Source organism: Oryzias melastigma, linkage group LG14 (assembly GCF_002922805.2).
Source record: "Oryzias melastigma strain HK-1 linkage group LG14, ASM292280v2, whole genome shotgun sequence".
Lineage (NCBI taxonomy): Eukaryota > Metazoa > Chordata > Actinopteri > Beloniformes > Adrianichthyidae > Oryzias > Oryzias melastigma.
Window position 1 is genome coordinate 24,741,629 of NC_050525.1, and position 17,194 is coordinate 24,758,822.

The 17,194-nt window shown below is 34.3% G+C and overlaps 1 protein-coding gene across 3 annotated transcripts in view; it reads right to left on the reverse strand.

The window, feature by feature from the left end:
* Positions 1–17,194, reverse strand: part of usp28 (ubiquitin specific peptidase 28) — a 29,112-nt gene that overhangs the window by 9,048 nt on the left and 2,870 nt on the right. Inside the window, exons 2-17 of one of the 3 annotated variants that reach the window (XM_024266199.2) lie at positions 16,532–16,606; positions 15,665–15,761; positions 14,698–14,785; positions 14,244–14,406; positions 9,281–9,367; positions 9,053–9,190; positions 7,403–7,473; positions 7,258–7,334; positions 7,036–7,184; positions 6,829–6,956; positions 4,357–4,452; positions 4,095–4,274; positions 3,804–4,012; positions 3,633–3,703; positions 1,627–1,855; positions 1,174–1,503 (exon numbers count right to left, since the gene is read on the reverse strand). In XM_024266199.2, the coding sequence (XP_024121967.1) occupies positions 1,174–1,503; positions 1,627–1,855; positions 3,633–3,703; positions 3,804–4,012; positions 4,095–4,274; positions 4,357–4,452; positions 6,829–6,956; positions 7,036–7,184; positions 7,258–7,334; positions 7,403–7,473; positions 9,053–9,190; positions 9,281–9,367; positions 14,244–14,406; positions 14,698–14,785; positions 15,665–15,761; positions 16,532–16,606 (2,188 nt within the window). Of the gene's footprint in view, positions 1–1,173; positions 1,504–1,626; positions 1,856–3,632; positions 3,704–3,803; positions 4,013–4,094; positions 4,275–4,356; positions 4,453–6,828; positions 6,957–7,035; positions 7,185–7,257; positions 7,335–7,402; positions 7,474–9,052; positions 9,191–9,280; positions 9,368–14,243; positions 14,407–14,697; positions 14,786–15,664; positions 15,762–16,531; positions 16,610–17,194 lie in introns of all 3 variants that reach the window. The other 2 variants (XM_024266200.2, XM_024266198.2) reach the window with 2 other exon arrangements.

Genomic DNA, 17,194 nt, shown 5'->3' on the forward strand with positions numbered 1-17,194 from the left:
GGAGGAGTTCAGTTGACATAGAATGTCCTGCATTAATAAATACATTAAATACATTAATAAATAAGTTGTTAAAAAAACACATTATCACTTTACTTCATTTTTCTACTTTCTTTCAACATATTGAAGGAACATCCAAATTGCCTGAAAGCTGCAAATACTTCTTATGGTTTTTGTAAAAACAAAAATAGTAATATTGGGGTTTTGTTTTTTCTGCATTAAAGCAATCAATGAAATTCTATTTCATAAACATTTTACTAAATAACTTAAATATTTAAGGTGTGTACTACAGTGCACGTATATCAGCAAAACACAGGTATTTTTGATTGGGAGTAATTACAACTATTGCTATCATGCGATACATTTTTTTGTGCGATTAATCAATCATGACCTTTAATTAATTAATCTAATTAATCAATTTTAATCATAATTTTTTTCAACCCAATAATAGCTGTAAAAAGCCTCATTTGAGGTATTTTATTTAAGTTTGTGACATTCTGGCATTTTAGAAAATCAAACTTTTTTTTTTTTTTTTAAATGTTTGTTTTTTTTAACTTCTTTTTTTCAAAGAAGAGTGAAAGCGGTGCTCTGTTTGTGCACGACTGTTACCATGACAATGCCTATTAAATAGTCTGCTTTTGTAAAAATAAATAAATAAATAAATAAACGTAAAAATATAACAGGACTGAAGCTCTAATAATTTATTTAATATTTATATTTTCTTTTAAATGACCACAGTGTGAGCGGGATAAAATGCTCCTCCAGGTGTGCATAACACAGAGGTAACCATCTGACGCAAAAATGAGATTAACGAGATTTTTTAATTAGTTACAGGATTTGATAGCTCTAATTATGTCAAGAAAAATGCATGTTTTCTGTTATTTTCTTTATATTTTGATAAATGTATGAAGTAGTATATATCTATTTTTTGTCTTTTTCCTTTGTTTTTAATGTTGAAGTTGCTTGAAATCAAACAAATCAATCACTCTTTAAAGTTTAGTCAAGACAATTTCAAGACAAATTTTTCCAAAAGTAGTTTATGATTATGATAATTATTTAATCGTATTTTTGAATTGTACTCAGATTGTAATATTAACTCTTAATTTATAACGAATCAGAGAGTGTCAAACTATGATATGTGTTGTAGTTTTTCGTCTTCCTCTGGAGACTACACACCTTCAGGCTTCTCTCCAGGATCTCCTGGCTCCTTCGGGGCGTCTGGGTTTGGCTGAGGTTTAGAAGCAGCTTCTGGCTCCTCCAAGTTTTCAGAAGAAGCCCCTAACTGAGGTGCTGGTTCAACAGGAATCACTTTTTCCAAACTGCAGCTTGCAGGATCTACAGAGCCTGCAGACTCTTCCTGCGGGGTGGCGGTTTGGCAGTACTGCTCCTCCCACTCGCTGAGCTCCTGCTGGAACCAGCGGTTGTCCTCTTGGACGTAGCGCCTGAGGACGGACGGGAGGGAATCCATACCGTGGAGGACCTGGCCCGTCTCGTCGTCTGTGTCTTCTGTGAGGCATCATTAAAAAAAACACTTACTGATTCTAAAATGTTTTTTATTAAATTAATAAACTAATTTTGTAAATATCTGTTTATCTGAATAATCAATAAAACCTTTTTAGCAATCAGTACCTGTGATGAGGTGGGGCAGCCTGTCATCGATGTACATCAGGCAGTAGGCGCTGGCATTGGTCATGCCTCCAAAAGAGTCTCTTTCAAGCTCCTCCCACGTCGACTCGGTGATGCTGACGTCGTTGTACTTCATCCAGCGCTGGTTGGCGTGGTCGTAGATGTAAGCCCAGTAATGGCCTGCTGAAGCCTGGCCTTCATGGACAAGCACTGCGTGGAGTCTGTACGGTACCTATGCAAGATTACAGGACAGTCATATGGACACTGCAGGGTACCGGTGGTCAAAAAACACCAAGTTGAGGACACCCAAAGTGTCAAAACGTGACCTTAATCAAACGCCAATACGAGACGAGTTGAGAGTGAGAATGTGTTGTCCCATCATCCCTCCTTTTACACTCTCTCCAGCTAGCTTACAGCTCCTCGCAACCCCAAGCTAACAGAGTCAGTTCGGACGAGGAAAATGGCGGATCTATTAGTCTACAATTGGATGCATAAGAACAGAGCGGCGCACCTAAAGGCATTTTTAAAAAGGACATTTGTCTGCTCCTGATTCACAGCGATTTGAATAAAGAAATGCAACTTAAGATTAATTTTCTTTAAATATTTATGAGAAAAATGCCACAGGAAAACGTTAATCCTCTTAACACCTGATAAAAAATATTTAACATACTGTAACTTTTCAACAGGATCAACGTGATTCTAGTAGATTGTGAAGGAGAAAAGCGCTGCTTTTCTCCTTCACAATCTACTAGAATTACGTTGATCCTGTTAAAGGTTGAAAAGTTACAGCAAATCAAAGAACATAAACACTGGAGTTCCAGTGTTAAAGGCTAGCTTTGAAGCTACGATCACCGCCAACGGAAACTTGCATTTAAGCGACTATTTCCAATAAAACGTCTATGGAAATGCGTTCAAAACTCATGTTCGTCCATCACTAAACATATTTTTAAGACGCTATTTGGGCTCCACTTACAAAACGCGTCCATTGAACATGTAGAAATTTGAATAATTTTCGCTTAAATTCTCTTCTCTCAGCTTCAGAATCCACTGGAATTGCGTTAATTGTGTAGTTCGAAGAATTTGTGTTATTTTGCTGTAGCCAGAATTTTTTTTAAAGGGTTAAAAACACCAAAAACAAGATTTTTGTTGGAGTGGGTTTGTGTACTAAGTGTTTCAGGAAGTATTTACAAGGATAATAATGTAATTTTCACAAACTTGTTACGTAAGAGTCATTAGTTACTGACCCCTTACTGACAGCACCCAAATTCTAAACCCACGATACGGTACAGGTGATGGTAACAGTGGGAAGTCCACACAAACTGCACTCTTGATTGTCTAAAATAGTGACTGAACAGAACAGATGACCTGACAAGGAAGAACCGAAAACCCGACACATAACTGACAAAAAAAGTTCACAATCCTCACAGTACCCCCCTCAAATGGGCACATCCCAGATGCCCAAAATGTAACACTTGGCAGGAGGGGACATGCAGAAACAAAACAACTCCAGAAAACATTCAGGGTTCCTGCAGCCAGACACATGTGAGGGATATCAGAACTTCTCCAGGAACAGGCGTGAAGAGGAGGAGTCCTGATAACTCTCCCCAGAGAGAGGAAACATGAAGGGGAGCAGTACCAGCGACCCTCCCCTAGAAAAGGAAACAGCCAAAGGCTTCTCTGTTCTGTTACGGTATTTTAGTTGCTCCCACGGTTTTTGTCATGTTTCAGTTTATTAATTAAATGTTTTACGTTTCTACCCCCTTGTCTGGTCTCCTGCATTTGGGTCCAAAACTTTCTGACAGAAACGAAAGAAAAATCTTGCCTGCAAACAGCCCATATCCACCCCTACGGGCACTTGTGACAGAGGCATTAGGGACCGCATTGATTTAAAAGTAAACCTACTTTACTGTCAATAATCAATAAATGTTGATCAATGCTCTTTACACCAGTGCAGTGGATGTGTGTAACTGGACCGCTGTCACAGTAAATGAGGTGAGTTGGAGGTTTACCTGACAGAGACTGTTGTCTGAGTAAATGCCCTCCAGGGTCTGAGAGACCTTCTCAATGGTGGCCTTTAGCTCTGGCACACAGAATGAAAACACAGACATGAAGCAGATTTGTATTTTCTCAAGAGGTCAAATTAAAGATGAATTCCATTCGGCTGAAAACATTTTTTGTACCATTTATGTCGTTCTCCACTTCCGTCCTCCATCGCTGCAGGCAGGTTTTCACAAAGTGCAGCTCTTCCTCGGTGATGCTGTGAGGTGCTGGGTGTGGCGGGCAGTCAATGAGGGGTCTACACTGGGTGAAAGGTTTGTAGATGGGTGTTCGTTGGCAGGTGGAAACACCACAAGCCAAACCATCCAGTAAATCTGCCTCCCCGGGTTCACTAAAACAAACAGAACTGAGGTAATCCTGGTTCGGTTTACTTCTTGTTAAAGAGTAAAAATGTCAGTTGGTGACAAACATACCTGCTGTCTCTGGCTTCACTGTGGGGGAAGCTAGCAGGAGGAGTTGGCGAGGCTGTAGATGGTCTCGTCTCCTCAGTGGCTGGAGAGACACTTGAGGGTTTTGTAGTAGCAAACTCAAGAACAAACTGAAGCATGTCCGCTAGAGGATATTTGACGGGTCCTGAGCCAAAGTTTTTATAGCTGTAATAAAAAATGGCTTTAATAACCACAAAATTAGCTTAAATAAAATAAAAATGCTATCTCTCTGGTAGGACTGACGTACCACTCCAGTTTCTGTTGAAGAACAGCAAGTTGTTCCTTGTGTCTTTTCACTTCTCCTCTCCTTTCATTCGTCCGTTCAAGATTCTTATGAAGATATCTACGCTCAAAAAAATGCATACATTGATAAAGTAAGATTTAGATATTCCTTGATGATTTTATTTTGCTTCCTTCTGCTACAACAAAACTTTAGGGCCACTATGAAAATAAATATGTAAATAAATGTACGTCAATAAAGTCATAAATTTATGATAAAAAAGTCGTACAAAAAACATGTACCATTTATGCCGTTGACAGTATGATTACAGAGGTGCATTATGGGACCTGGATTTCTGTGATACACTAAAGCCTTATGGCATCACCATAAATGGCTGCATTGGTGGATTTAGTCAGCACATAATATGGATAGAAGCTTACAAACCATTCATTCATTCATCTTCCAGACCGCTTCCACCCTTTCAGGGTCGCGGGGTGCCGGAGCCTATCCCGGCTACTGATTGGCGAAGACGGGGTACACCCTGGACAGGTCGCCAGTCTGTCGCAGGGCCTCAATCACACACCCATTCACTCTCACATTCACACCTAGGGGCAATTTAGAGTCACCAATTAACCTATGAAGCATGTTTTTGGACGGTGGGAGGAAGCCGGAGTCCCCGGTGAAAACCCACACATGCACGGGGAGAACATGCAAACTCCACACAGAAAGGTCCCAGCCGGGATTTGAACCGGGGCCTTCTCGCTGTGAGGCAAGAGCGCTAACCACTACGCCACTGTGCAGCCCCGCTTACAAACCAACGAGCCTAAAAAAGAAATTTAAAAAAGCATTTTTTTTCTCAGAACTTCACGACTTTATTGTCATAAAATTACAAAATTTTTCTCATAAATTTATGACTTTATTCTCATTACATTTTTTTATACTTTGCTGCATTCACCATATAGGACGGACTTCTTATAGTAAAAAGCTCACGTAGCCTTGGAATCCTTACTATGCTATGCTATGCTATGCTATACTATACTATACTATACTATACTATGCTATACTTTGATAGGCTATACTATACTATACTATACTATGCTTTACTGTACTGTAATATACTATGCTATACTATTCTATACTGTACTATACTATGCTATACTACATTATACTATACAATACTAAACTGTACTATACCATACTATACTACACTATACTATGCTATGCTATACTATACTGTACTATACTATGCTATACTACATTATACTATACTATACTATACTATACTATACTGTACTGTACTATACTATGCTATACTATACTGTACTATACTTTGCTATACTATGCTATGCTATACTGTTCTATACTATGCTATACTACATTATACTATACCTGAGAACACCACATTAGACTATGCTATACTACACAATACAACTCCATACATTGCTCACTGCACTATGATATACTACACTACACTATACTATACCGTACTATACAGCACTACCCTGGACCGCACTACACTACACTACGCTATGCTATATTACACTATGCTATGCTATACTATACTATACTATGCTATGCTACATGTGATCTTCCTAAATTACATTTGTGAAGTCTCAAATGTATTGAAACTTGTTCGCTATGCAGATGACACAAAGTTTTTTGTTTAGGAAAAAATGTAAAATATTTAATGGAATATTAAATTAAATTAAATTTCATTTTATAATATATTAAAGTTGAAATGGTTTCACTTAAATCTTCTGTTTAATAATGATAAGTTTCTCTTGATTTTAGAAAAGACTGTATTTCTGCTACTAAAAAACAGTAGGAAGTAGCCTATAACTGTCTATTGATGGAGTAAAAATGTAAAAAATACCTGAGTTTAAATTCTTTGGGTTAATTTTATATAACAATTTGCCTAGAAAGTCTCTTATGACATATATTAAAAGCAAAGAGCTAAAATATATTTGCTTTGAATAACATATCTTGTAATGTGCTGAGAAGAATATATTGTTCACTTTTATTGCCTTATTTTACATTTTATTTTAAAGTGTGGAGTAATAACTATTAAACCAATGTCATTGTGTTTACTGCAGAAAAGAGATACTGGAATAATACATAAATATAGAAAAATGGAAAAATGCATCATTTTTTAAATTAGGATTGTTGAAATGTTAAGATTTAGTAAGAAAGCAAACTTTATGAGAAAAAAATAGAGAACTTACAAAAAAGTAATTTGTTTTTACTCAAAAGATGGAATGTGAGTTTAAGTTTTAAGTTGTCTTACAATTTTAAAGAAAACATATTTTTGTTGGCGTAAACAGAACAGAAAGTTCTAAAAATGTGCTCAAAGAAACTTTTATTTAAGAAAATATTTGTAAAGATTTTCATTCTTGGGTCTTTTCTAGTCATGAAGATGTGTGCACTTAGTAAATAAGCTATTATTTCCTAACAGCAAATAACAAAAGTATTTATTTGTTTTGCTCTTTCTGTCAAACTCACCTGTCCATGTAAATGATTTGTGGAAACTCTAACTTCTTGTGTATCTTCTCAGGACGACCGAGCTGAGTATTGAATTCAAATCTGGAAAGCTCAAAAGTCAAAACTGGTGGAAGTTTTTTGAACCATCTCTGCAAAAAAGTTAAAAAGCAGATTATTGATCAGGCCACTTTAAAATAACACACTAAACCCAGAGACGGTGATGATCACCTCTCGCCCAGACGTGACGCTGTGATCCGAATGCAAAGGTTCAATTTCCTTCTCAACCATGGCGCCCTCCAGACACTCGTCCAGGTTGTTGAAGCCGTTCACCTGCAGAGGGTACTGACCGAACTGCTCGATATTATATAATGTTTTACCTACAAGAAAAAGAGAAGCTGAGACTACATTTACTCTGAAGAGAGAAGAAGAAAGCAGTTAAAACCCTCATACCGTCACATTTCCGCTCTGTGACAAAAGTGCCGTAGAAAAGCTGAACCATGGGGTTATGCTGCTTGTCTTCTGCGCTTCTGAAAGTACAGAACTCATAAAAAAATGACCAAATTATGGTTTAATATTTCATAAACATTTCACTTACGTTCCATTTGCAGCCAGTTGAAACGCATCTTCTAACCAGTCTAGCAGTTTGTGGGTAAATTCACTGACATCCTGAAAAGAAAACAAGGAGTTGCTGCGTTTGGAAGAATTCACTGATTGCTCGTTTCTGTCAAGATGATGAAGCAAAAGTTTGTTTCAAAGAAACAAAGTTCAGAGTCTAAAATCTTCATTTCTCCTTTCTATTTCTCTTCCGCTTCATCCCAGTCTTCACAATGACACACAGGTCAAGGAAACTCTAAAATCATTCTTTTCTACCGTTTAGCTGTCATAAACGGTGTAATAAAGTACGTCAACACATGTATTAGTGAGACGTTTGAGGTCAAAACTGTTCCTTCTTGATGTGGTAAATTGAGCACTCTGGACTTGATGGGTTTTGTTTGTCTGTTTTTCTTAATTTTTTGACATTAAAAGTCTACCCCTTGGCGGTATAAAAATAAAAGTTGGAAATCTGTCATATTAAAAAATACTTAAATCCACTTTTTTAGTTATATTTTAGTCTTTTACTGAATCACAATATCCCACATTTAAATGAAAATACCTCAAAATGAGGCTTTTCATAACAATTATTACGTAAAAAATATTTGAGATTAATTAGATTAATTAATTACAAGTCACGATTAATTAATGCACAAAATAATAAGTCGCATGACAGCAATATTAGTACCCTGGCTTTCAGAATTATACAGTGTTAGAATTGTGATTTAATTTACTTAAGTACTTAATTTAATTAACTTTTTACACCTTCTACTGCTTTTCCTGGTCAATGATCATTTTTGAAAAATGTGTTTCTCCATCTGACCAAAAGTCATTTTCTTCTAAGCTATCAAAGTTAATTTGACTTTTTTTGTGTTGTTTGTTCATTTTAAATAGCACAAATTAAGAGCAGCCAAAAAAATGAAATAAAAAACAAAAAATTAGAAAGATAAATACATAAAACAAATTTTTTTTAAAAGAAAAAGAAAAGAAAAACAGCGGTTTTGGATTCCCTAGGGTTAACTTTTGTTAGTAATTTTGTTCATAACCTTTGAATTCCTGATTACCACAGACATATTTTATGAAATGCTTTAATCATCAACCTTTACCATAAATATGTACCCCTTTAATAAACAGTATAGACGTACTCCAATAAAAATTGTGTTTTTGGTGTTTCTTCCATGTTCTTGCAGCATTTTTCTGATGATGGAGGACATATATAAAGAAAATCAAGATTTAAATGAGATGTCTGAGCTTTCCTTTATTCAAATTGTCATAAATCAGAAATAGATGAAATAATGCTGATGGAAAAAGCTTGTAGTTGTTACATATAAACTACAATCAGAGAGTCACAAGCTCCCAGCTCCGTTCTAATCCATCTACTTGTAGATCCATGTATGGCTTTGGCTAAAATCATAATAAAACGACCACTGGGAATGCTTTGGAAATAACTTAAAAGATAATCAGAGATTATGGAAGAACTTTAAACTAAGTGTCAGGAAACTCGTATGCATGAAGATTCCAGGTGAAGCTGCTCCAGTTCAGGGAAATGAGAAGGTCAGTGCAGATAAAGACAGCGCTGCTGGACGAGCTGACACTCAGGTTATCGACAAGCGTTTGTGTGGGTATTTTAAGTGGATTCTACGAGGTTTCATACCTGCTGGGCTTCACTCGTCCTGAAAGCATCTCGCAGCAGCTCCACGGCGGCAGAAGGATCCACAAACCTTCGGGTCGAGCCCACCATGAGGGCGAACAGGCAGCGCAGCTCCTGCATGAATGCGATGTTTCTTTTGTCCTGTTGCCATGAAGTCGGAGTCAAACTTCACCAGGCAGTGATGAAATAAAACGATGAAAGCATCTTCTCTGTAGAGAGCAGCTCACTCACCGCGTGGCTCTTACACTTCTCCAGGATTCGCTCTGATAGATGGTAGTTGAGAACAAGTCTTTTGAAAACAGGCAGGTGGAAAAGTGACTAGAAAAAGACAAAAATAAAAAGGATTCAGACTGAGTTCATACTGCAAACTATTTGAACTTATTTAGACATTAAATATATTTTATATTGTTGACTTTGACAAAAAAAAAATACTTTTATTCATTTTGCTTTTATTTTTTATTTTCCAATCAAATCTTGACTAATCATCATGTTTGTCTCCTTTGTTCATCTTCTTTAGTATTTTTTTGTTTGTTTTTCCAAACCTTTGCTCTACACCTGTCCAAGCTTCTCTCAAAATCAGAAGTCCACGTGTTTTGTCTCATTAAAAACTACAATCAAGAAATAAGGAAATGTTTATTAAAATCAGTCAAATCCCTTTTCCTCCATCCTCTCGACAACAGAAAAACTAAATTTAAGACCAGAAAAATCAAACTGCTTGGTTTAAGAAATATTCATAAGAAATGTAAATGGATTTTATTAAAATAGAATTATTTTATAACATGGTGAAGACATCTGTTAAAATAATCCAACTTATATTTTATTTTGTTCATATTTTGTTCATCTAGGTACATGAAAACTCAAAAATACAAACTATTTGCTTAGAACTAGTAAATAAAATACTTATTATTGAACTGTAAAACATTTAATTTGAAGTAATTCTATCAAACGGTTCACTTTTTATAACTTATTTTTCTGTTTTTGAATGTATGTGAGAAATTTTTGATTTTTATTTCTATCAGAACAGAACTGACTAGACTACACTAGAAAAAACTAGAACATATTAAACTAGAATAGACTAGACTAGACTACAATAGAATAGAATAGAATGGCATAAAATAGAATAGAATAGAATAAAATAGAATAGAATAGAATAGAATAGAATAGAATAGAATAGAACAAACTATACTACACTAGACTAAACTAGAATAGACTAGACTAGAATAGAACAAACTAGTCTAGAATGAAATAGAATAGAATAGGACAGAACAGACTAGACTAGAAAAATAGAATGGAATAAACTTTTCTAGAATAGAAAAGAACATAAACAGACTCGATTAGAAAAAAATAGAATACAATAGTATAGAACAAACTAGAACAGAATCAAAAAGGCTAGGCTAGAAAAAAAGAAAGAATAGAATAGAAAATAATAGATTACACTAGAATAGTCTAGAATAGAATAAAAATGAATAGAATACTATTGTAAAGACTAGACAGGACTAGACTAGACTAGACTAGACTAGACTAGACTAGACTAGACTAGACTAGAATAGAATAGAATAGAATAGACCAGACCAGATTAGAATAGAATAGAATAGAATTGAACAAACTATACTGAACTAGACTAAACTAGAATAGAATACAATAGATTAGAATAAACTAGACCAGAATAGAATAGAACGGAACAGACTAAGCTCGAAAAGAACAAACTAGTCTAGACTGAAATAAAATAGAATAGGACAGAACAGACTAGACTAGACTAGACTAGACTAGACTAGAATAGAATAGAATAGAATAGAATAGAATAGTATAGAACAAACTAGAACAGAATCATAAAGGCCAGACTAGAAAAAGGAAAGAATAGAACGGACTAGACTATTTTAGAAGAGAATAGAAAATAATAGGTCACACTAGAATAGTCTAGAATAGAATAAAAATGAATAGAAAAGTATAGTAAAGACTAGACCGGACTAGACTAGAATAGACTAGAGTAGAATAGACTAGACTAGACTAGACTAGACTAGGCTAGACTAGAATAGAATATAATAGGCTAGAATAGAATAGAATAGAATAGTAAAGACTAGACTAGACTAGACTAGGCTACGCTAGGCTAGGCTAGAATAGAATAGAATAGAATAGAATAGAATAGAATAGAATAGAATAGAATAGAATAGAATAGAATAGAATTTACTGTCATCATGACATGTTTCTTGCACAAAGAAATTCCAGAAAGTTTAATTTGTTACATATTCAGAAAGTAAACAACAAACAGTTTTACTACTTTCTAGAGATTTTCTCCTTAAGTTTATTGATATTTTTCATATTTTTAGGCTTCCTCTTTTTCCAGTGACTCCATGGATCCTCCATTGTATCTTGGATGGATCATAAAGATGCTACAGAAACATTTACACTCTACATTCCTGACAGCTGAAGTGCTGCCTTTGTGGTTTTATTCTTCACCTCAGGGACATTCAGCATTGAAACGATAAAAATTCCTTTTACTATTTTTGCTTCCTTTGGGAAACTTTTTGGATTTCTCTACATCCAAGGATGACTTATCAAACATTAAAATAATTGTTTTCACATTTGTAAAATAATTCCCTTCTAGCAGTCAGGAACCCACTTCACAACTCCTCAGCCCCTCACGATAAGCTCGATAGCGGTTAATAAAGGGCAGCAGGGACGGAGGCTTCTAAGTACTTATGAATATCAATATTTCCATTTGAAAAGGAAATTCAATTAAGCTTTATCTCAGTTTTACAGTAACGTATACCACAAAAGATAAGTTAGGGAACATGAGCTGTCACTTCAATTGTGTGGTAACTCGGATTTAATCTGATAGTTTAAGTCAAATCAGATTCTATTGAAGGTGCCGTTCAAAATAGAAAAGAATAGGGGATTTTTGATCAACATGAGGCGATCACCTCCTTTTATTTGTTCTTTTAAGCAATAACACCTTCTATGTGGGGGTTTGTCTCTGATCCTCCATGAATAAGATCCTCCACCTATGTGCTTAATGAACCTCACAGTGAGACCTGTGGTTTCTGCAGAGCCATCCGCTATGCCTTTCTGACTCGACTCTGTAATGGACCTGTAATAGCATCAAATACCATTTACACTCATTTAGCTGAAGGTTTTGTTTTTCATTGGACGTTTAACCTCGTTAACACGAAGCCCTGATAGCAACAGGATCAAATATTTTATTCACTCTGACTGTTATTTGAAACTATGTTGGGCAACTTTCATCAAACTTTTAAACACAAACATTTCAGAGACAATCCTTCAGTTATAGTAGTTTAAAACTGTCAAAGTAGTTTTATATATAAGTTAGTAAATCAATGTCTTTAAATGTTTATTGAGCTGAGAAAAAGATATTTCTACCCATTACTCATTACTCATGTGCGAAAAACGTTATTGAAATTCTAGAAATGTCGAAAAAACACAATCACATTGTTTTCATTAAATCATAATTATGTGAATAAAAAAAACAAGCAATTGTCATTCAAAAACACGGTGACAGATGTGAACAATACTTCAAATTTCTGCCACGGCACTAGCGCTCATCATCAACTATCAAAGGAGACGTCGGCGTCTTATTCAGGCCTTAGAGCGGCGAGCTACACGACTACAGATGAAGAGATTTTGAGGAAATTGTGGTTGGAGATTCACAGAGGATCCAACAATTTGCCGTGACACGCTCAACTTTTGATAAGCTGTGGGAGCTCTTGTAGCACCCACTTTGCAGAAGTTGTTGGTCATGTGACTCATTTAATTCAAAGAAAGGGTTTCCATTGAAGCTTAGGTGAAATTTTGATATGCCTCAAAAACTCCAAGTGCAGAAACTTTTTTTGATAAGTGCGAGATTTTTTCTAAATTGTTGTTTCAATTTAGTAAATGTATTATTTCAAATCAAATTTGTGCGATTTTTCAATGAAAATGAAGCTACTGTTAGAAAAATTTATGTGGAGGAAAAAGAGTGACAGTTAGTTAAGATTTGATTATATACATATATATATATATATATATATATATATATTTGGGACATGACGCGTTAACGCGCGCAATTAATAAAACATAATTAATTCATTGATATTTATTATTTGCACTCAGGCGTCCTGCCGCGCAGCTGAATAAAATTCTGTCTAAATAAACTTTTTAAAAATTAAATTAAAGAGATAGTATGGGATTTATTTGTAATTTTTGGACAAAACAAATCTCCTATTCTAATAAATAAGGCGGAGAATAAACGTCAATCTAAAGGCTGCAGGGCGGCGCAGCACCTCGCCTCCTATGGGGGGCGGGGGAGGGGCGGCCAAAAGAAAACAGAGCTGTCTGCTCTGAAAAATTTAAAGACAAAACCGACTATTATTTTATGAATTTTCCACAATATTCTCTAAAAATTGAGGAAACTCTGCGAAAGTCCCGCCCCCCGACGGTGAGTGAGGCCAACAGTTCAGAGAAGACAGACACACCCCCACCTGTGAGCAGCCGACCTGAAATCCAGCTGGATCAAACTGTTTTGTTATTTTTCAAAAGTATAGTAAAAGTTTATGAGATAAAAAGAAAGAAAAGGAGAAAAAGAGAATTACATTAAAAATGTAGATGTGCTCTTAGGAGATAAATTCTTATTTTGGGGCTGCATGGTGTCACTTTGACCTGGATTTCTTTTGTATTTTCATTCAAAAACAAGTTGATTATTTTGTTGACTAATTTCATTCTTGCTGTCTTTATAAAATTACACCTAAAACTTTCATTTTATGTAGTAAAAACAATTTGTCAAACATTTTGGGGGTTTCCACAGCAAAATAAATCACATTTTTCCGGATGGAATTTTCTGTTTTTGTATGATATTATGTCTAGTGTGTCAATACAAGATAGAAAAATGACTAAATAAAGGTATTATCATATAGGAGAGGTTGTCCTGATTAAAATTATACCAAATAAGCAGCAGGTAGTCTTTCAAATTAAAAATAGAAGTAAATTCAAATGAAGACAAAAACAGATTTTTAGATCTTTGGTTCCAAAGGATTAAAAATAAAAGTTCTAAATATACAAATGTGTGTGTAATTTCATATTATTATAATGTGTAGATAATAAGTGGCTGGCAAATACTGTAACAAAAAAAATACAATTAATCGAGATTAATTTTTTTAATTGATTCCCGCCCCATATGCATATTTAAAGCTCCTCCCCTCACCTGGATGACAGCGCTGAACCAGCAGGTGTTCCCCACATTGCGGATCCCCACCGGCCAGTCGTCCTGCCGGATCCAGTCTGCAGGACTGCACATCTCACTCTGGGCTTCACATCTCTTCCTCTTCATTCTGGCAGCATTTTCTTCTGTGCTGGCCTCCAAAGCCCTGAGTGATCAAAGGAACTTCACTGATGGAACGTTCTAAAACATCGGCTATCTTTGAGGACAATATGAAGATGAGTAAAATGGTTTTCTTCTTACTCCAATTTAGATTCATTCTTCATTGATCAATGATCAGTTTAGTTGACTAATGGGGTCCAGATGACCCCACTTTTAGTTTAAATGTGACTACGACAGCATAAGGTTTGAAGCATTTTTCATGTTTTTCAATACTATTTTGAGCTGGTATTCTATAAATAACAAAAAGGATCCATGTTCGGTAATATGACATATTTACCTGTGTAATTCTCGCTCTTCTTCCTGGGCCTTGTGGGACTCCTGAAGACTCAGCTCTATGGCGGCCTGCAACTCATCTTTAGGAAGTCCTACAGAGACGTATATACACTAATCTCAGTTTAAGGCAATGAGAAAAGTTAAATCCAAAATGGCTAGAAAGCAGTTTAGATGTTTAACCCCAAAGTGCTAGAACAGCTAAAACATATTTAATTTGGTGCTTTTCATTCTTTTCTTACATCTTACTTCATGTTTTTATCATAATTTTTATAAAGTTACAAATATATTGTTAATGCTCATAAACTTTTCAGAATGGATTTTTTCTTTATCTTAATTTGCATAACTTTACTTTGGCTTTAGAATAGGGAAAAATCATAAAATAAAGCTGGAGTGCTTTATAGAAAACATTTTTCACAGATATTTTTTCATTTTTTGCTTGATATACATAAATTTGGATCATTTGAAACCGTTTCCTTTTGTTTTATTTTGAAAAACATTTTTAAAACACTTTTTTCCAAACTTTAATAAGCACTCATTTGAGTGATGACCTGAACAACACAGTGACATTAGCATATTTTTTCTAAAGTTTTGCCAACATATTATGACAAAAAAGGATCATTTCTAATCTCATTTATGCAGAAGTTCTATTTTATTTAAACTCATACTAAGAGTCATCCTTCTTCATAATTTTTGTGATTTAAAATTTGCACTCTTAAATTAAAAAAGAAGTCAGATTTAAAAAAATATTTTTTTCAAACAATAATAATAATAAAAAAGTGGTTTGGTGTTGATATTTTTTCCTTAAGTAAAAAAACTGTATTTTAACTTCTAAAAAATAAAAATAAATGTACTTCCTGGTTGCAGTGTCTATGTCTCAAATTGCAGAAAATATTTCATTAACTATATATAATTAGCTTTAAAGTAAAGCCTGCTTATTATTTATTTATTTATGGGTCTCTTTCTGGTCTCACCAGATGTTGTGGGTTCTTGCGGCTCTCCAGGATCCTGAACCTCCACACTCTGAGAGGTTAGCAGACCAACTGCATGTCCAACATCTCCATGACTGGCCTTTTAGAGAATTCAGGAGAAAGATTTAAGAGTTAATGACTTCCTTAATCCAACAGTTCACAAGTATGTCATGCATAATAGAGAATACTTGTTTATTTCATTATTGAAATCTTGTCTCTTTTTATGTTTTTGGATAAATGTGTTATTTTAGAGTACGTTTCTGTATGAAATATAGTTTTCAGCTTTCTAACTCTATTTAAATTAATGTAGATAATTTGTATAAAAGTGCTGTTTTTGATTGACTAACTGAAAAAAAAAATTCTAATAATAAATCCTTTTTATTATTAAAAAAGCATTCCTAAATGCTTGATTTCTCTAAAGCCCATACATTAATTTATACATTTGTTTTGCATTTGGAATTAAAAATATATATATTTTAATAAACTAGTGTATATATATTTATATTTAATATTTATTTTCTGTCAATGCTTAATCTCATGCTTTTATTTTTACAGTTTTTTTTATTCTGAGCCTCTTTATGTTCTTTCACATTCATGTACATTATATTGAAGTTTATCTTTGTGTCCATTTCCTTTTTCCAAAAGTGATGCTTTCCAAAAAACAACTTTTTCAGCATTAAATGAAACTTTGATTTTGAATAATTAGCAGATAATTTGCAAATCAAAGAATTCCCACATATTTTTGGCTGTCATTTTTTTCTGTCCAAACATTCAGCTCTCCGAATTATCAAAATAAAAGTCCATATTTTTTTTTAATTAAGCACATAGGAATAATAATACAGAATAAAACAGTGTCTGATAACTTCTCACCTTCAGAGCTTTATAGAGAACCTGCTGGTCCTGGATCCCAGTGATCTCCTGCAGCTGGTTGATCAGCATTTTGCTCTGCTAATTAAAAAGATAACAGACTTATTTCTATGTCACAGACCAGCAGTTCTCCTCGTCTTTTTAGTGTAGCCCATTCAAATTTGTTTTTACACCAAAATACTCCATAAATACTTATAAATCTGTTATTTCAAAGTTATTTAACATAGAAACTTTACACACCAGTGACAAAAAATAAAATATATTTTCAAAATTAAAAAAAGGAACAGTTTTTATGCAAGTTTCTAATTTTAAAACGTTCTAAATATCAATTTTTTTAGAAATTTAAATGATTAAATGTTGACCCCTGTCCATAATATTTTTTAAAATAAAATAATAGTATCTTGGTTGTTGTTGTACTTTTAAAAGTAGCTGTCAAAAGTATAACCAGCTACAAAAAGCATAAATTAGTGAGCTTATGGAAGGAAAATATGTGATAAAAAATATCTTCTAAATCATTATTAAGCTGAATTACTTTTGATTACTTTATTTGGAGTTGAATAGGCAAAAAAATGATGATGTAGAAATATGTTTACTGATGATCATTTCTTTTTAATTTTTTTTATCTAGGCAGAAATGTGTCTACTATTTTTTAATTATTTTTTTACA